At 35.8% G+C, this 21,121-nt stretch overlaps 1 protein-coding gene across 2 annotated transcripts; it reads left to right on the top strand.

Annotated features, from left to right (window-relative positions):
- The first annotated feature begins 10 nt into the window (after window positions 1-10).
- Window positions 11-19,701, top strand: SOCS4 (suppressor of cytokine signaling 4). Of its 2 annotated transcripts, XM_036843854.1 has the most exons (3): window positions 11-296; window positions 12,845-13,122; window positions 13,304-19,701. In XM_036843854.1, exon 3 carries the CDS (start codon window positions 13,396-13,398, stop codon window positions 14,716-14,718), a length of 1,323 nt encoding a protein of 440 aa, XP_036699749.1. In that variant the 5' UTR covers window positions 11-296; window positions 12,845-13,122; window positions 13,304-13,395; the 3' UTR covers window positions 14,719-19,701. The 2 variants fall into 2 exon arrangements, with proteins under 2 accessions (XP_036699749.1, XP_036699748.1); XM_036843853.1 differs by lacking the exon at window positions 12,845-13,122 and having other exon boundaries at window positions 12-296.
- The last annotated feature ends 1,420 nt before the right edge of the window (window positions 19,702-21,121 follow it).

A 21,121-nucleotide genomic window follows, 5' to 3' on the forward strand; every position in this document is an offset into this window, starting at 1 on the left:
CGCCCGGCGGCTGGGAAAAAGCCGGTTGCTGGGGGAGTGAGGAAGAAAGGGAGGGACCCGAACACGGAAGTGGTGGCAGCGCCGGCGAAGCAGGTGGAGGCGGTGACTGCGACGTCTGAGATGAGAACCCCGCACCGAAGGGTGGGGGCTTGCAGACGGGCATCCGCCTTAGAGGACCTACATGAGGTGCCGGAGTGGTTGGGTCTCCCTTCTCCAGCTTAGCGAGCACCCAGAGTGATGGCGGTGGTGATGGCGGCAGTCACTCGGACAGCCCCAGTTAAACTGCGCTCCGAGAGGTGAGTGGGGGAAGGGTGGTTGCTGCTTGGCCTTGCCCAGCGGGGTCTGCTTCTACTTTCCGGGCACTCCTCACAGGCAGCCATATCCGGGTCCCCGTACGGGTCCAGCCCCTCCTTGGGACCCGGCTAGAGAACGAGATGTTTGGGCATGTTCTTTCGAGAAAAGGAAGCCGAGACCCTTCTCAAGCCTTTAATCTTGGCATCCTTGGCGCCTTCATCTTGTCATTTCTATACCGGTAAAGGAGGGAAGACTTAATCTCAGTTCATGGTTCCTGGAGGTCTGGCGTGTACATTAATGCTTATTCTATAGGACATTTTACATATATCCCTTAAGAAGAAAGTAATTCGGGTTTCCCTATTCAAACCCAACCTAAAGTTCACTGAAGTGCATATTTAGATATAAAAGAAGAGCTAGAACTAAAGTATATTGTTGAATACTTCCTTCGATCCTTACAATCTTTGCTAAGGTCTTGGCCATTAAGTTTATGCTCTGCTTGGGTCTTCACGTTCTCCATGTTGGGAGACCGGTCTCTGATTAAAACCTTCACAATGATATTTTTCGTGCTACCCACCTTCTAGTCTCAATCGGAACTTGTTTATGACATAAGAGAAGCGTTTTTCTGTTGTAGAGTTTTCCCCATTGTTATTCAGTCTAGTTCCATTGGGAAAAGTTGCAAACACATTTAGACAAACCGTGGTATAGTTCTTACCGTGGTGGCATTGTGAAGGGTGTTGCTTTGAGTACTAGGGCTCCAAATAGGCTTGCTAGACACTGAGGTTTGGTACGTGAATGAAGAGGAAGAGTGATTGGCTGAAAAAGAACTTGGGATTTGTGGAAAAATAACCAACCTATCCTTGATTTCCCACAAGAGCAAAAAATACCTGAGATGATTCTTTCCGCGTGACTTAATTTTATTTGGAGAGCATTCGTTGTTTAGATAGACTGATTTCTAATTTTTTTTAAATCCAATTATCACTGGATAGACGGGTTCAAGAAGAAGTCCGATAATACATCAAATAAATCATCATGAGATTTCAGTGTAGTGCTTTTCAGAGCTCAGCATAAGAAGAATCTGCCAATTTGGAACAAGATTTATAGCTATAAAATGCCGTAACTATAAAATATGTAACACCATGTGACTTTAAAACTATGAATGGTGTTTGCGCTTCTCTCCTTTCACTCTGCTTTAGCAATGAACACGTTTGATTCATAGGGTTTTTTGTTTTGTTTTTTTGTTTTTTGGGGTTTTTTTTTACAAATTTCACATGTATGGAAAGAGCTAGGGCCTTAGAGTTGAATTAAACCCTAGATTTTAATTTTGACTCTGACAGTTACTCGTGTGACCTTGAATATACTTCTTTACTTTTATTGAATGTCAGATTCCTCATCTCTAAAATGAAGATGACCCCTTCTTCCATAGAATTGTTATAGTATATAGAAGATACTCATGGATGTATAAAACTAATTGTCTTGTGTTATTAATGGGGTACTTTGGGTGGGCATTTAATGGTTTCATTTAAAATGGAGTTGTCTGAATCATTATCCAGTAAATTTTTTCAAATGTTAAAAGATGTATTCTTGCTTTTGCCAGTATGTTTTCATGTGTCCATTTCTGTTTCAGTCAGATTTTAAAAAGACAAATTTTAATGTCCTCAGTGAATTCATGATCTTGGTGAGGGAAACAGACATTCAAATAATATGTACAAGACAATAGTGTGGTAATGAAATGTGTAACTTAAATCTTAGTTAAATTGCCTGGTTATTTAAGATAATATAGCTTTTAAAAAGAAACCAGTGTAGCTGTCCGTCACCAATGTGGCTGTCAGGTACATGTCTCATAGGAGTGGATAGCTGAATGGACTCACTGAAAATCATGCCAAGGTCGCAGCTTCAATTGCAGTGAAGGTTAGTTACCGTTTCTCTGTTGTGACCATGCTTAGTACCCTTAGGCTCACAAATATTGTTGTTCTCAAGGACAGTAGGGTGAGAAAGCATGAATATATTACCATTCTACTTGTGGCAGTATTATCTATATAAATAATAATGACATATAATCTTAGTTTACCCAGGAAGCATATCAGTATTGCCTTATGAGAGGAGTTTTTTAAATTCCTTTTTAATAAAATATGTATTGATATTTGATGTAAACATTATTAATCCTATAAAAGATAAGGCTAGAAGAAGAGAGTAATTACAAAACTGAGAACAGAGTATTGAAAAAAAACATTGAAGGCAGTTTAGAAATCTGAAGATTTTTATATCTCTGAAAGTGTCCTGAATCTTACCAGCCTATTTAATTTATTTTTAGGGTAAATAATACTTGTGCATGTATAAACTTTCTAAGGTATAAAAGGGAATACAGGAAAGTCCTACTCTCAACCTACCCAGTTCCTATCCCAGTTTCTAATATTTGACTCTTGTGTTGTTACAGTGGCAGTGGATCCTTACCACAGCGAGACAGATATTATCATTGTTTTATGAATGAAAAAACCCAAGGCTCAGAAAGGTTGTGAGTTGTCCAAGGTCACACACCTAACCAACTGTCTGAACTAGAAATAGAACCCAGGTCTATTAACTTCTGATCCAAGTAGTCTACCATACTGCCTCTCCAAGTCATAACTGTTGCCATAAAACTTAGAATTTAGTTTTATCAGAACATGAGAACAATCTTATTTAATTCTAGAATAACATTATGCTAGTTTGTAGGTAAAACTTGTTAACCCAAGCTTAAATGTAATCATACATAGTTATCATAAAACTATGAAAAGAATAATCTATGATCAGTTTTTTTTTAAAAAACTTTGCCTACTATTTCTGTTGAAATCTGTTTATTTACTAAGTTAGCTTGTAAGAAATTACAAACTTTTGGGGGCTTCCCTGGTGGCGCAGTGGTTGAGAGTCTGCCTGCCAATGCAGGGGACACAGGTTCGAGCCCTGGTCTGGGAGGATCCCACATGCTGCGGAGCAGCTGGGCCCGTGAGCCACAATTACTGAGCCTGCGCGTCTGGAGCCTGTGCTCTGCAACAAGAGAGGCCGCGATAGTGAGAGGCCCGCGCACCGCGATGAAGAGTGGCCCCCCGCTTGCCACAACTAGAGAAAGCCCTCGCACAGAAACGAAGACCCAACACAGCCATAAACAAATAAATAAAAATTAAAAAAAAAAAAAGAAATTACAAACTTTTATAATTAAGTTTGGTTATTTACACCCATACTACTTTTCAAGAATTTAAAGCTTAAAAACACTTTTTAAAAGAACATGTTTAGTATCAGGAGTAATAGAAAGTGCTTTATGATATTTCAGAAATGCCAAAGCATCCTCAGCCTCAGGTTTTTGAGATATGTTTTTGTCTGGATTTTTTAGCCTTATATGTAGCCTTTGTTTCCTTTCATTCTTTTTCCTTAATTTTGCCACTTTCCCATCTCTCATTTTTAGAAATTAGCTTATTCTACATGGAAGGTTCTGAGAAGACAGAACGTTTTACAGAACGTAGTATGTATTCTCATTAAGCTCAGTGTATGCTGTTTTCATAGATTTTAATCCTGGCAGTAAAAACTTGGGGCAGCTGACAGTATCCAGATTTAACAATGTGAACACTGAAGCTAAATGAGATTCTAAAAATCAGGAGAGATAGCTAGTAAGTGACAAAGTCTAAATTTTAGATCATGTTTGATGATTTAGCAACTCATGCTGTTGTTTCATCTGTACCATGCTTCATTTTTAAATATGGTATAGTGAAAAACTAGATTGTTAATTTTTTATAGATCTTTATAACTTAAAAATTTCCTCTTTAGACTAAATTGCACTCATAGAAAGAAAGACTACAAGGAAATTGGCCAAAATGTCTAAATTGATTGCCTCTAGGTAATTGAATTACAGGTTTTTTTCCTCCTTTTTGAACTTTTCTGAATGTTCCATATATTTTATAATGAGCATATATTATTTTTATAATTAAAAAATTACAAATTGAAAGGAAGAAGTACATCTGTACAATCCAGTTTATTCTCTAAGAGTCACAATCGAATATCTTAAATATTCTGGTTTCTAAGATTCTGTTAAGGTTCTTGCGCTTTTAATTTTTTTTTTAATAAATTTATTTATTTTATTTTTATCTTTGGCTGCGTTGTGTCTTCATTGCTGTGCACAGGTTTTCTCTAGTTGCGGCGAGCAGGGGCTACTCTTCGTTGTGGTACATGGGCTTCTCATTGCGGTGGCTTCTCATGTTGCAGAGCACGGGCTCTAGGCGGGCGGGCTTCAGTAGTTGTGGCTTGTGGGCTCTGGAGTGCAGATTCAGTAGTTGTGGTACATGGGCTTAGTTGCTCCGCGGCAGGTGGGATCTTCCCCGGACCCGGGCTCGAACCCGTGTCCCCTGCATTGGCAGGTGGATTCTTAACCACTGTGCCACCAGGGAAGTCCTGGTTCTTGCGCTTTTAGAAGTTTATAGTGCCAGCTCTTAGTTTTCTGTTCCCTCTTCACACTAAATTAACCCTCTTCAGTGACAGGTCCCAGACATTTCTCTTTATCTTTAGCTAGCATGCTCAGGGAATGTACACTTATTTTAATGTTAGCCCAAGTTAATGTTTCTCCCACAGTTTCTTCCACAGAACGGCTCTATGATGAGTTAAATAAAGGAAACTGTGGCTTTAAGCAGGTTTCTTAACTGAAGGACCTCTTGGAACCTTTTGCTAAAGGTGCCTTGTAATCTTTCAGAGGGGAAGTGATTCCCGAACTTGTTTAATAAGGAAACCTGTGTTTCTCTAGAACATGTATATATTAACATCTTTTAGCACTAGTGTACACAGGAGTTCAAATTGGGGGACACTGACATAAGCAAAATATAATTAGGAAAGTAAGTGGAGAAAGTTTGGAGAAGGGAAGTAAGGGTGTAGTGGTGCTAATCAGTGTGTGTGTGTGTGTGTGTGTGTGTGTGTGTGTTTATGTTTGTTTGTTTTGCCAAATAAATCCAGTTAAGTCCCAAGAGCCATGGCTTGGTAGCATGAAAAAGGAGATATTTTAAAATATTTACTGGAAAATGAACCTCTATTGCTTTCGTAATGAGAAAAAAACACTCTATAGTTCAGAGATGTTTCTCATTTGAACAAACCCATTTTTTATGTTTTTTCATTAACATTCCGAGGAATTTACCTATCTTGTACTATCCAGTATATTCCATTCATGGACTCTTAAGTGTTCCCGTAGAATCCGACTCAAATATTAGGCGATGATCAAACATCAAGGGCTCTAACCCACAGAATCCAATTCAGATAACATGCACTATGACCAGAATGCATTCAAGGAGTTGGGGACACATAATGGCAGGTACACTTTGGAATCACAGATTGGATAAGGAAATTCCCAGGGTTCAATAACTTCCAGAATAATAATTTATTTGTGAATTCTTTGTAGTATAGTAAATTATTCTTTATAACATCAAATTTCATATTTACATGAATTCTGGCCTTAGGTAGACATCAGCATCATAGACACAGTAGTTCAATGAATGATTAATATGTACAATAATGCTCTATTATCCAACATCATAGAGAATACAATGAAGTTTCTAGATGAATGAAGTTTAACCCTTTAATTACTGGCTTTAAAAAAAGTTTTCAATGGGAATTTGAATTAAAATCACCTTCCCAACCTTATTCAAGAGTACTAAGTAAATGTTACTTAAATCTGTTGTTAGCATAGAAGGGTCACATTGGGTATTCATTCCTTTATCACTGTTCAGAGCAATTGATTATAGAACCTGGGATCAAATGGCTAGTGAATCCAAGAACTTGATTTTTTGAAAAAGGTTTAAATAAACTTGCTTTAGACATTTGCCTCTTGCTCATTAAGAAATAACAATTTTAAAAAGTCACTGTGTATTCTCCAGGGCATTGTAACTTAGATGCCTTCATAAAAAATTAATTATTGAATCAAGAGTCAAAGCAACTTTCTCCCAAGTGATTCTTTCATCCTCTTTTAAAAAAAAAAAAAGAGCTTCTTTGCAGTTACTGACAAAGATTGTTGATTTGTGAACACTTTTCAAAGTATCATCGTTGATTTCTATACTACATAAAGATGGTATTAAAGTCACTTTTTTCCATTTTGTATCTCATCTACTACCTCATTTCTACAAATTTTATACAAGTTTGTATAAAATTCCAACAATTAATGATGGGGTATTTGAAAGGACTCATTCAGGTTCAGAACCTTACACTTTTTTTTAACATTCAGATTTTACATGTATAGGCAAGACACCAAAAGCACTTTTTTAAAACTCATTTTTAGTCTTTAAAAATAAAAAATTTTGGGGCTTCCCGGGTGGCGCAGTGGTTGAGAATCTGCCTGCCAATGCAGGGGACACGGGTTCGAGCCCTGGTCTGGGAAGATCCCACATGCCACGGAGCAACTGGGCCCGTGAGCCACAATTACTGAGCCTGCGCGTCTGGAGCCTGTGCTCCGCAGCAAGAGAGGCCGCGATGGTGAGAGGCCCGCGCACCGTGATGAAGAGTGGTCCCCACTTGCCACAACTAGAGAAAGCCCTCGCACAGAAACGAAGACTCAACACAGTCATAAATAAATAAATAAATAAATAAAAAAGAAAAGAAAAAAATAAATAAAAAATAAAAAAATTTTTTCACTAAAAATTAATAATGTTAACACAACATTGTAAAGCAATTAATACGCCAATAAAGATGTTTAAAAATTAATAATGTTATTTTTATTGAGAGCAATGTGATTGAATTTTTTTAATTTTATGAATTTTGATTTAATGCAACTTTTGGAAGAGATTAGATCTTTTGCCATCTGTTTGAAGTGTAAGGATGCGAGAGTTATATGCATGATGCATTTTTATCATTATTATGATAAAATCATGTGATAATGAAGGAAATTCTGAATATCTTTTTTTCTAAAAAGATCTCACCATAGCATAAGTTTTTTTTTTAAGTTACCTGAACCATGAAGAGACCAGTTAAATGTTTTGTTTTGCCTTTTTTCTTAATGTATCTGCTAAGTAGCTTCTCAGAGCCACTTATTATCCCAATAAAGGTCATCAAACTTAGAACACTTGTCATTTTGTAAAAGAAAAATACATAACTTGTCTTAAAATTTCAGCAACTTAAGTACTTTGCCCTGAGATAACCAGCAAACCTCGTGTGTTATAAAATTTCTGTGATCATGTCTATTTACAAAGTATTGTAAAGATTCTCTTACGTAAGATAATATAATCCACAAATGTATTCCAGCAACATGGAATCAGTTGCGGTGCACTAAAAGTACACAAAGAAATGGAGAGGGTTGCCATCAAGTCCTTAGCTTTTTGGAGCTCCCACTCTTCCCTCAGGAATAGCACCTCATCAGACAAATAACCATCTCACAATGAGTGATGGGAACATTGTCAATCATATATTCAATATTCATAAATTTTAAGTTTTCTAATTTTTAGACAAGTATAAATAGAAGTTAAATTTTCTTCCTACTTTGAAGATTACAACATTAAGTGACATTCTGGCCCATATAGTGATGCGGTATATTTTACCAAATATGTTTTTTACCATAACAATTTATAAAAGTGGGACTTCTGAAGCATGAACTCAGTTTTCTATCACAAGAATGCTATGTAAAATTTATATAAGGCTGTAGTTCTTAGATACAAAAAGATAACCAGTCAGAAGAAGATTTTCTATGCATTAACTCTTTAAGTACAGGTAAATGTATGGAAAATTCATCTAGGGCAATGGCATTTTTTGCTTTATTTTATGGATCCCTGTAGCATTAGCGTATGTAAGAACAATTAACCTAAAATCCAGAGATACTTGATGGATTGCTACCTATTATGTACAAGTTGGTAAGCCTTGCTAAAGTAAATCTGTTATGTTAGCATGTAAACTTGTTTAGAGTAAGGCTGGAAATCAGTTCTCTGAGGGAAAATGTCAAATTGTTCTATAGCTTCATGGTCTGTTGAGTTTCAGCTATATCTAGTGTATCGATCCTTTTTTATTTTGAAACATTAGTTATCATCCTGAAAATTATATTTGCTCATAAACTTAATAGTTAGCATGGGCTAGAGACAGAGGTATTTCTGTGATTTCTTCCTTTATGAACTATTTCTATAAAACTGGCGTGGGTGCTATAATAAAACATATGTTATATCTGTTTCTTTTTTTAAAAAAGAAAAAATATGTTAAACTTTATTGTATACTTGGTACATTTAGAATCTGAGCTAAGTATATACTTCACACACATTATTTCATTTAATTCCCACCAGCCTAATGAAATAGATAGCATCAGTATCTCCATTTTACAGATGAAGAAACTGAGGTTTCAAGTTCATATGGCTAGTACAAAATAAACTGGACTCAAACTATATTTCTAATGCCTGCCATCATTGTGCTATGGAACTGCATCCTTGTCATGTACATGTACAGAGATACTGAAAATGTTATAATGGTTACTGCTGGGTGGTAGGTCTATGGATAGTTTTTACTTTTTTCTTCATAGCTTTAAATTTGAATTTTTCACAGTGAGTATAAAGTACTGTTATTTTTATTTATGGTCATCAAAATGATATGTGTACATAGGTTCAAGTTAAATTAAGCTGAAAAGCTTAGATAAGCTAAGAAATGCTGCATTCCTCTCCTACCCATCTCAAAGGCTTCTACTTTCATAATTTCTGTTTCTCTGATATTTATCTTCACATTTCTAAATCATATGCTTATACTTCTCTCTTGATGCGTCAATTATTAGACATTATTGGTTGAGTTCCTCTTCTGATTGATGAGGATTTACCTCTCTTTTAGTCTCCTTACTCTCTTTCCATTCTCTTATTACACAAAGAGCCTTACGTCCCTATGTGGTTATATGAACTAGTTGCTCTCTAGCAGCACCAAACACCCTGTTGTCTGGAAACTTCCCTTCTTAATCATCCCAGGAATTCACATTTCCTTTCTCATATGTTAAATACCTTGTTTCCTATGTTATGCCATTTGTTTTGGGTTTACACTCTAATTTTAGAAGAGCACATCCTCCAATATGAGGTAAAATTGTTGTTACTTTGCATGTCTGAAAATTTCTTTATTTTATCCTATTTGATTGATTGTTAGGCTGGTTATCTTCAAGGTTGGAAACTATCCCCTAGCTTCCACTGTTACTTACTGTTGAGAAAACAGATGCTATTTTATTTACAGTCCTTTGTGACTTTTTTCCCTCAGGAAGGCTTTTTTTTTTTTTGGCTGGGTTACATACATAAATCGATTGATTGAACACTGAACACAAGGTCTACTCTCTTTAACAGATTTATAAGCATACAATACTTATAGTATTGTTGTCTATAAGGTAGGAAGACTTTGGTATCACCTCTTTATCTCTAGGGTTCTAACGTTTTAGAATAATGTAACTTGGTGTGTATTTCCTCTTGTGTGGGGCACTTATTGTGCTCCTTCTGTATGGAGACTCGTCCTTCAGTTCTGGGAAATTTTCTAATATATTTTCTTTTATAATTTCCCTCTCCATTTTGTTATTTTCTGTGAAGTGTCTGTATTGATCCTCTAATTTTCTTATCTTCTCTGTCTAGTTAACCATTTTTTCCCTGTTTCCTATTATTTCCTCAGCTTACCTCCAACTTTCCTATTGAATATTTTTTTTCCTGCAATCATGGTTTTAATTTCCAAGTTTTTCTTATTCTCTGATTGTCCCTACCTCATTTTATTCATTGGTGTAATATATTCTCTTAACTTGGAAGAAATCTATTTTATTTCCTGCTGCTTTCATGGTTACTTTTTTCTCCAAGTTCTTTGTTTTAGTCGCTTGTTTATTTTAGAGGCTTTCCTCAAAAGTCTGGTGACCTGTCATATTCTAGAGTAAATGAAGCACAACAGTGCTGCCTGAAAGCACTATGTAAGTAGGCTGGGCTTATGGATGGATGAGCTTCACAGCATGCTGGGGTGGCCCTCCAGCTTTTTATTGGAGGATTTCCAGTTATCAGCATCTATAGGTCTTTTCTCTTTGGCCATTCTGTTTCTCCAGCATAGTATCTTCCAGTCTCCTATTAGGAGGTGTAAGTTTGGCTGCTGGAGTTCTAGAAGCTGGATGGAAGAAGGGAGCAGGGAATTTTCTTTCTGATTTTAGTCCCAAGCCTCCCATCTATCCTCACCATGCCTAGTATCCAAAGTCCTGAGCCTCTCTGGTTCAGTTTCTCCAAATAACATTGATAAATTTCCCATCTCCTCTAAGTATGAGAGTAACAACCAGAGAGATCTAACTGCACGTATGCAAATTTTCAACCTACCTCCCCATTTTCTGCCCTGTTCTCCATCCATACTTTCTGTAGCACCTGGTACCTCTGGGTGTCCTGGACTTTGCCTGCTCTATTGGCTTGCTTCTCATCAACATTGCCTTTGTGCCTGGTGTCACCTTCCTCTCCGCTGCTGAATCAGTCATTGCTCCTCTGTTCATTTTCTGTCCTTGTATTTTGTCACTCAGGTTATAGATATCTGCTAGTTTCATTGAAGATGAGGTTTGTTTTTATTTCTCATTTTCCCTTGTTTTGGGCTGACTTCTGAGAGAAAGATGGAGCAAAAAGATTTTCACATAGCCATTTTAAACTGGATCATTATTTCTTTTATAATTAGAGAAAAACAAAACTATTTTCTTTTTGAGAGGAAATCAAGTTATACTACTCATTAAGAAATTTAATATGGAAAGCAGCAATTATAACTAAAGGAAGCATTGGAATCACTAAAAGAGTTTATAGGAGACTTGGTTGTTTTTGAAGGCAGAGAGAAGTTAAGAGCTAGCAATGGAAGCAGGCCCTGGTAAAGGTGGGAATGTAATCAAGAGCAGAGGTATGGGGTGGGATAGGGAGGGTGGAGGGATACGCAAGAGGGAGGAGATATGGGGATATATGTATATGTATAGCTGATTCACTTTGTTATACAGCAGAAACTAACACACCATTGTAAAGCAATTATACTCCAATAAAGATGTTTAAAAAAAAAAAAGAGAGAGAGTAGAGGGACAGACTTAGCTCTGATATAGAAATAAAGGAAGATGAAGATGCTCACACCCAGTGGAGTAAAGTTGATCATAGAGTTAATAATCTGCTATTTTGATATTTTTAAAGTAAATAAAAACACCAGGTATTTTAAACCTTACATGATATACTTCTCACATTATTATGCTGAATAAAAAAGTTGAAAGTATGTAGTGTTAACAAAAAAATATCTGCTTGGGGTTCCTTTTTAATTTTTTATTTGAAAAATATAAGTGTAAGCTGTTAGTAACAAGTGTCTCTTCTGATCACTGACTCTTCATATTCTTCAGCCTACTTTGTAGCTTCTGCCTGTTTATTTTTGTTCAGTGGAATTTAGTCAATGAACAACCAAGACATGCTGTTGAATATAATTTTGGTATACTAAGTGATGATGTTTCTTTCAAATTTAGATTTTCAAATATTTTTTCCCCTGTGGATTTTAAATGATTATGTACCAGTGAGCTCACTAAATCAAAATAATAAGTATAATCACCCGATGCTATTCATTGTTTAGTAATGGGGTACTTTATATGGCAAGCCTGTATCATTAGTTCACACTTTTAAGTACTTCCCAATCATATTTGCCTCTGCAGATGCTTGTTTCAAACCCTACTGCTATGAAAATAGATTCACATAGCTCTAAACATTTACTTGACTCTTGGGATTGTTAATGTTCCTCTGATATAATCAGAAGCTTAATCATGATCAGAATGTTGAGTACAACTGATTTTCTCAGTCTCAAAATTCAACTTTCACTTGTAAAATATTTGAGATTATAGAATCCCTCCCCCCAGTTCTGGGCTTAAATCTTTTTCCATCTAAGATAGTTTCTACCTACAACCAATCATTACTATTAGTCTTTTTTTTTTTTTTTTTTAAACTCTACAGCTTTTTTTTTTTTTTTTTAATTTATTTATGGCTGTGTTGGATCTTCGTTTCTGCGCTAGGGCTTTCTCTAGTTGCGGCGAGCGGGGGCCACTCCTCATTGCAGTGCGCGGGCCTCTCACTGTCGCGGCCTCTCTTGTTGCGGAGCACAAGCTCCAGACGCGCAGGCTCAGTAGTTGTGGCTCACGGGCCCAGTTGCTCCGCGGCATGTGGGATCCTCCCAGACCAGGGCTCGAACCCGTGTCCCCTGCATCGGCAGGCAGACTCTCAACCACTGCGCCACCAGGGAAGCCCTACTATTAGTCTTAATAAAACTTTATTTACATTATAAATTCTAGTGTATCTAGGCAATTTCATAGGAAAGGCATTGTCCTATAGAACTTTATCTGCTTGTTTTTTGAAATTATCAAGAAGAATATAAGGAAGTGTGTGTGTGTATAAAATAACAAATTTTTATCCAATTCCAAATTTTCTACAAACTGCCTAGACTGATAGTGAAGTTGACCAAATATTTAAATGAGTTGACAAAAATTGCATTGGGAATTCTTGCATGACATTCCTACTATTCAGTGGTGATTATTTATTTAATAAATTCTTAACAGCTTTTGTAACTTAAAACTGTTCGTATTTTCAATCAATAGGAAAGAAAACAAGGAGAGAGAAGGAGGGTAGTGGTCATCAAACACCAGCTCGTAGGTTTCTCATCTCTTAACAAAGAATTTCCTGGTCTGCTGTGAAATTAAAAAATAAGGGGAGGAGAGATTGGCATAAGATGTACCTCAAAACCAGAAATTGTTCACATTTCAGACATATATTTTGGCTGAGAGGATGCTTAGCTTTTTTGATTCACATCGAAACCAGCTGTGGGAAAAGAACTCAGATTCTTGACTCCATGGCACTACGGAATTATTAGCATAAGGTAAAGTAGTTTATTTAAGTGGGAAGAAAATATCTTGGAACTGCCTTCCAACGTTTCCAGTAGTTTGTTTTTAATGTATTAATTATCCTTTTTTATCTTTTCATCTTATGTATAATTGGGGCTTGATATATAATCTATACAATGTTAATGACAAACGTTTAATGATCTTTTTTTTCCTTAGATATATCCAGAAAGTGCCCAGAAGAAACATTCTACCGGAAAAACTGAAAGAGCAGTATTTATAACACTGGAATTTGTGGACAGTTTGTTAAAATGGCAGAAAATAGTGAAAGTAATAGTAAAAATGTAGATGTAAGGCCCAAAACTAGTCGGAGTCGAAGTGCTGACAGAAAGGATGGTTATGTATGGAGTGGAAAGAAGTTATCTTGGTCAAAAAAGAGTGAAAGTTGTTCAGATGCTGAAACAGTGAGTGCTGTAGAGAAAACTGAAGTTCCTTTAAGGAGCCAAGAAAGGAAGCACAGCTGTTCATCTATCGAGTTGGATTTAGATCATTCCTGTGGGCATAGATTTTTAGGCCGATCTCTTAAACAGAAACTGCAAGATGCTGTGGGGCAGTGTTTTCCAATAAAGAATTGTAGTAGTCGGCACTCTTCAGGGCTTCCGTCTAAAAGAAAAATTCATATCAGTGAACTCATGTTAGATAAGTGTCCTTTCCCACCTCGATCAGATTTAGCCTTTAGGTGGCATTTTATTAAACGACACACTGCTCCTATAAGTCCCAAATCAGATGAATGGGTAAGCACAGACTTGTCTCAGACTGAATTGAGGGATGGTCAACTAAAACAACGAAGAAACATGGAAGAGGTCAACTGCTTCTCACATACCAGTGTTCAGCCCTGTGTCATCACCAATAACGATTCTTCAGGTAGAGGTGGTTCTGGGACTGGCTCTATAATGAACCTGGCTTCAAATAACAGTATAGAAGATAGTGATATGGATTCAGATGATGAAATTATAACACTTTGCACAAGTTCCAGGAAAAGAAACAAACCCAAATGGGAAATTGATGAAGAAATCCTGCAACTGGAAACACCTCCTAAGTACCATACCCAGATTGATTATGTCCACTGTCTTGTACCAGACCTCCTTCAGATCAATAATAATCCATGTTACTGGGGCGTTATGGATAAATATGCAGCTGAAGCTCTACTAGACGGAAAACCAGAGGGTACCTTTTTACTGCGAGATTCAGCACAGGAAGACTATTTATTCTCCGTTAGTTTTAGACGCTATAGTCGTTCTCTTCATGCTAGAATTGAACAGTGGAATCACAACTTTAGCTTTGATGCACATGATCCTTGTGTCTTCCATTCTCCTGACATTACTGGGCTCCTAGAGCATTATAAGGACCCGAGTGCCTGTATGTTCTTCGAACCACTTTTATCCACTCCTTTAATTCGGACTTTCCCCTTTCCCCTGCAGCATATATGCAGAACAGTTATTTGTAACTGTACAACTTATGATGGCATTGATGCCCTTCCAATTCCTTCTTCCATGAAATTATATCTGAAAGAATATCACTATAAATCAAAAGTTAGAGTACTCAGGATTGATGCACCAGAACAACAATGCTAGGAAAAGGGTAGGAACACGGGAGTGATTATATACATATTTTCATTTAATATTTTATTTTTCTTATTATGCCACTTTGAATTTTTCTACAGGGGCAGTTGAAGTCCAAAATAAACTTATGCCCTAAATTTTACTTCCAGATCAGTTTATTTTTCTTAGGATACAATAATTGTTTAACAATAATAATTGTTTAATAATTGTTACACACTAGGAATTAATGGATATTTTTGACTAGGTGTTTGGTTTTTGTTTTCACTATGTAGATTGTATACTTAATTTTTTTCTTTTCTTAACTGTAATTTGCATATGATCCAGGGATATTTGAAGTTGGGTAGGCATTGCAAACACAGTTAAATAATCTGTATTTCATACTTTTCTTTAAAAATAATCCTGTCCTTTCTTACATATAAAATGCTTTGTTATCCTATGCCATTGGCATTCCTATACATAAGATATAGTTTCCCCATCATCGTTTTCAGTTGTTTTAAAAGTCTTCAGTAAAGCTGAGTGTGTTGTAATTTACAGTCCATACTAATGTAATTGACTTTTATAATTTACTAATAGGGATGTTAAAGGTTAGCAAAATGGCTTAAAATCAAACTTCATGTGTTTTCATTTTAAATATTAACTGTAAAGCAGAATTACTAAATTTGATTAATCAGGTCAGTAAGAATCAAATGAGGACATGATATTTTGGGGGTGAATTTATTCTTCTATAATGTGGCATGGTCATTTATTATTCCTTGAGTAGATCTTTCTCTCACACTTGGAAGAGTTACCATCTTCAGAACATAAGTATTGTTCCTTTCTCACTGGAAGCTTTAAAAATAATGATAACACTATTAGTAACTAGTAGCTACTAAAGTAATAAAGCAACTGAGGTTTTTCTGTATTTACTTATGAACTGTTGCTTCTGCTTAGCTCTTTTTTAGAAACTCTGAGCCTGTTAGTTTGGAGAGATGCCACAGTTTATAAACAGCCACAAATTTCCATTGGTAACCAAAGAGACCTAGGTAGTTTTTCATTATTTTAAATTGAGCTTGAATAAAGATTCAAGAAGTAAACATGGAGCCCAGTATTCAGGGAGCTTAATATTGGTTTTGATCTTCAGGTTTCAGATAATTATTACTATTTTCAGAACTAGCATGTCTTCAGTATGGCTTCAAAAAAAGGGAAACATTTTGAGAGCTATGTGGCTTATGCCATACTGAACAATACTGGGCACCAGGCGTAATATTTTGAATTTAACATCCCCAGAACAGGGAAATATTTTTAGAAATGTTATAAGATAGATGGTATGATAGCCTACTCTTCTTTCTTAAAGAATCAGTGAATAATAAATTTCCTAGACAGTTATTCCTTCTGGTGAGTTGTTTACCCCTTTGTACAAGTTGGCATTTTTAATATCATAGTAATTGATTTCTTGATGGTAGTTTAGCTCTAGTAGGAAGCTGCTTCTACCTGGATTGAAAGAAATTTGACTCAGATTTCCACGTTAGAATAGATGTTTCTTAAGTATCATTGCTTTTATGTTGAAGTAGCATTTCCCTTTCCTGCAGTTCTGCTGATAACATAAAGATGGCATTTAAAAATAATTGCTTTAAAATAAATTTTTAGCAATTATCACAAAATTAAACAAGAAAATCTGTTACCATTGTCTTCTAGCATATTTTTTCTCAGTGATCTCAAGATTGTCTTGGTTCCAGTGAGGGTTAGCTACTAAAATGGCACCTCTCTTAGCAGTGATGAGGCTCAGGATATCAACACCAATGTCAGGATAAACATCTCTTCTAAAGATGATATTTCCCTTTTACAAAAGTGGGACAGTCTCATACTACCTCATCTTTATTGTGGCGCTTTTGTAGATCACTGAGAAGCTTATCTTATTTACCAATATAGCACTTCCTAAATGTCCATCTTTGGTGAAAGAAAATTAATAGTATGGTAAGACTCTACCCATAATTATAGTTTTTTATCAGAATTTGATATTGAGACTTTCTGTTTCTATGAAACAATGTTGTTTTAAATATTTTTCTTTTAAAAATAACTTTTTATCAATACAGAAAAACCTAAGGAATGACTAGCTAATGAATATTCTGTTAAAAGGTAATTTTATAAAGAAAAATGAAATATTACGTTGTCTTTTATAATGGTAAAAATTAGTATTTATATGAAAATCAAGATCTAAGTAGCCTTTCATATATTCAAACTGGTTGCTTGTGATATATTTTCTCTGGCTTTCTTATTTTTTCAACTTCAAGGTATTGATAGCTGTTAACATTTTCAAAATACTGCCATTTATATAGCCTTGAAGTAGGTGATCTAGTAAATGAGAGCAGGAAGGAGACTCATTTATGCTGAAACGGTTTGTATTTTTTCCTTTGGTATTTGCTACAGAAAAGAAATTGGGAAAGTAGAAATGTAAGATTTGAGAAAGGAATTGTTTACCATGAAGGAAAAAGAAGAGTAATAATAAATTTTTTAAAGCATGAAGGGATTGGAATTTAGAAAGGTTTAACCCTTTCTCAGTGACTTGTGGACACATTTGGAAGAGCATTTGGTATTCAGAAACTTAACTCATTAAAAATGTAATTACTGAAGTTATGTGTAAGTAAATGAGTATAATTTCTGAGAGGAACAATGTGGGAAGATACGAATATATCTAAATATATTGGTTTGGCCAAAAAGTTCGTTCGGGTTTTTCATATTCTATGGCAAAACCCGAACGAACTTTTTGGCCAACCCAATAAATTTTGTAACTAAGCTGGACATGGTGAGCGTTTGAAAAGTGTAAATTTCAGAGTTGAGAAAGCATTCAGCATGGTGGAAATGTGTGGCACTTACTGGTGAGAGAGGATGGGGCTAAAAGAAACAAGATAAAATATTAAAATTAAGACTTTAGGCATTACCTCAGGGGAAAGCCTTGACAGTGAAAGGGGACTACTTGATCACTAATAGCTAGTCTGGACCAGACACTTAAATGTGCTTTGGGACTCATCCTGCCCTAACCAGGAAATAAACTTGACTTTTCTATTTCTCTCTGAAGCTTTCAGGAATACCCCCAAGCCCCCCTCTCCTTTTTTAAGCTACAGCATCTTGATCATACTATAATTCCTGAAACATGCTGAATGGATTTTTTAGGTTCCTTGAGCATTTTTGTATGAAGAATCATATCTGATCTTTCTATAACCATGCCATTCACTTAAATAATTCACTGAGGGAATGGTTTAATTTAAAGGAAGACCTAATAGGAAGAAGATTAAAGGAAGCTTTTAGTCAGTCTGTGGCTAGATTTATTGATTTGGTGATCAGACCTGTGTTCCTTCCTGAATGTCAGCTAATGGCAAACTGTGGTCAAAAAAATGGCTTTCAGTTAAAAGTTTTGACTTCTTATTGTAAATAATATAAAGAATGTCTAAGTAATTAGAAATCCTTTTTAAAAAAGTAGAGCAAATGTGGCAAAAAGGACTCATATCATTACACAAATTACATTTCTTTTTATAAGAAAAACACAAACCATTATCATTTATTCATGAGCCAAAGCCATTAGGAAGATAAATCAAGTTATCAGCTTCCTGTCTCTCTGAAGTTTGGATCATTTTATAGATCCATGTAATAGAGAGCTTCCTTCGTATGAAACAAAAGCCTTGAGACCTAACTCTTACAAATATACTCTTAGTTTTCATTAAAAATCTTTTTTGTCACTTTTAGCTATAATCAGAGTCAAATAGGTTATATATTGATTTTGGTAGAGCAAATTTCACAGGAAGTGGACTTAATTATATAACATTCCTGGAGATAACACAAGGGAAACAGTGTTTAAATGTAAAATAGATTGTGTGTTAGGTAATTTAATGCCCAAATGAATAAAAGATTTTAAGTCAAGCAGATTATTGTTTCTACTTCGGAAGAAAATCTTTACAATCTTAGTTTTACATAATCAGTTTTACATCCATTTTTATTTCTAAAGATTGAACAGAAAGCACAAGAGGTTTTTCTTTTTTAATGGTCTACTAGAAATGAGCAACACTACAGGAGTCTATACTATTCTTAACATGTGAATATATTAGAGACAAAATGGAGGTAATTTTGGAAATGGTTTGGCTTCTAAATAGAAATGTAGACTAAATAGAATAGTAGACTAATGGATATAACCCAATGGAAAGGAATTTAAGGCACATGACTCCTGTTTCAAATAAAGCCAGTCTTTTTGATTTACTTTTTAATTTTGAATAGATTACTCAATCCTAAATCTTTCTTTACTTTCATTTCCTAGCACATAAAATATAGATAATAATACTTGTCTCTTGACTTCCTGAAGGTTAATTCTTCCGTTAAGAGGTGACCCTTGGAGCATACTTGAAAATAATTTCTGTACAGCTGTTAAGTACTAATGTGATGATAGGTTTTCAACATATTCCCTTAGTGGACCCTGCAGATTCACATTCACTTCTTTTAGTCTGTAATAGGCTTTCTTGACTTATTTGACAGTAAAGATAATGTTACAATTTGAATTTATGGTTTAGACTCTGCAATTAGATGAACAGTTGCAATTTCCTCCTACCCTTAATAAGGTTTGTGTGAAATTGATGTTTGCCTAAGTTATTTTAAAAGTTGATTACATTTGCAGGAAGTAAAGATAATCACTTTTGCCATGGTTATAATCAAATCTAAGCTTTCAGACTTGAGGGTGTAAAACTCAAGGAGATTTACTTAAATTATGCTGACTTTGCTAGAATTGGATAAATTCTGTATAAACCAAGTACGCATTCGATATATACTTGAATATACAGAGTTTAAGTAGTAACTTCACAAAGCTATTAGTACTCTTATCAGGCTTGTATCCACCCCTTACCCAAAAAGAAGTAGAGTGTTCCCATTTTTATTTCTAATCCTGAAGTTGAATGTTTCTTCTTGGATGTGAGTTCAAATAAATTGATCTGAATAAATTTTCGTTTCTTATTAATTAAAACTTCATATATAATATCCAAAGGCTTTGCAGTTTGTTTTAAAAACATTGTACTGTATGTTACCTGGCACATTCAACATATATAAGAGAAATTTTAAAATCTGTATTACACATTTTCCTTTCAGTTTTTTGTGTCATTTTGGGTCTTCCAGAAACATGTCAAGATGTGATTAAATGTGCAAGAGATTTATTGAAGGGGGATGGACACCTATGAAGAATAAAAGAGAATGGGACTTCCCTGGCGGTCCAGTGGTTAAGACTCTGGGCTTCCACACAAACACACATACACACACAAAGAATAAAGGGGAAGAGAGCAGGAGAAGGTGGGGAAATCTTCATACCACACTGCAGGTCTGACATCTGTGAAAAGAAACTGAAGGAAGCATTGGGTAGGGTGGGCAGTGTAGTTCTAAAAATGCTAGGCGAGGATGTAGTTCCCAACAGGTTACCTGTAGGAGCCCACATGGGACAGGAATGGCCTACCTCTAGAACTCCCGCCATGCTCAGTTATTGACTGGGAACATGGGAAAAGCTGGAGGCTGTCGGTCACTCTAATGCACGTGAACAGGAGTAGAGTGAGACACTCAACGTGGGCACAAATTTTTTTTGACCATAAACTCAGTAATGAAAATAATTTTTTGTGCAACATTTAAAAATCCGAATGCAAAAAAAAAAGCCCTATGATGAGCAAAATATCAAAAACTTAAATATAGCACTATTTTGCTGACTTACTGTTGCCTCAGGCTTCCTATGGCACTGCTTTCCATGCCACAGGGCACTGCTGATTCACTGCCTCCCATTAGGGCAGGGTAGGTAGTTCACACTAGTGATATCATTTTCCATAGACCACTGCCCCTAACCAAAAACATGTCTTACCCAGGCTTAGGTATTTGAAGTTTCTCTGTTGCTCATTTTTCAGAATGAGAATTATGTGTGCTGTGGAGTAAACCCAAACAAGTCTTCGTTTAAGAAGTTTATAGTAAAATGTCCACCCACCGATCCACTAACAGCAAATGAAAACAAAGAAGTAAAATGTTGTAAGAATATTGCATACTTTTAATTTTTACATTAAAATATATGTATGTGTGTATATTTTGTACACCACATAATTATGACATCTTCATTACTAGCTAGCATGTTCCCTGACGGCTGGGGCCATGTGTCAATCAATCATCTTTTGGACCTGACACAGAGTAGGTAGGTAAAGGTTTATTCAAAACTGAACTGTGGGAGAAGAAATACTGATCAGAAAAAAATCTGCAAAGACATCCGTAGTTAATATCGATTTGTCAAGCCATTTGCAAACGTCTTCCCCTTCCTGTATTGCTTTTAGCTCTCTCCAATTTTGGCCAACGGATCAGTGTCCCAGGGTTAGGCTGCATTCACACCTAGCCAGCTTCGAGGCCTGGCTCTAAAGACCGCAAGCGTAGGGAATCC

Source organism: Balaenoptera musculus, chromosome 2, assembly GCF_009873245.2.
Source record: "Balaenoptera musculus isolate JJ_BM4_2016_0621 chromosome 2, mBalMus1.pri.v3, whole genome shotgun sequence".
Taxonomy (NCBI): domain Eukaryota; kingdom Metazoa; phylum Chordata; class Mammalia; order Artiodactyla; family Balaenopteridae; genus Balaenoptera; species Balaenoptera musculus.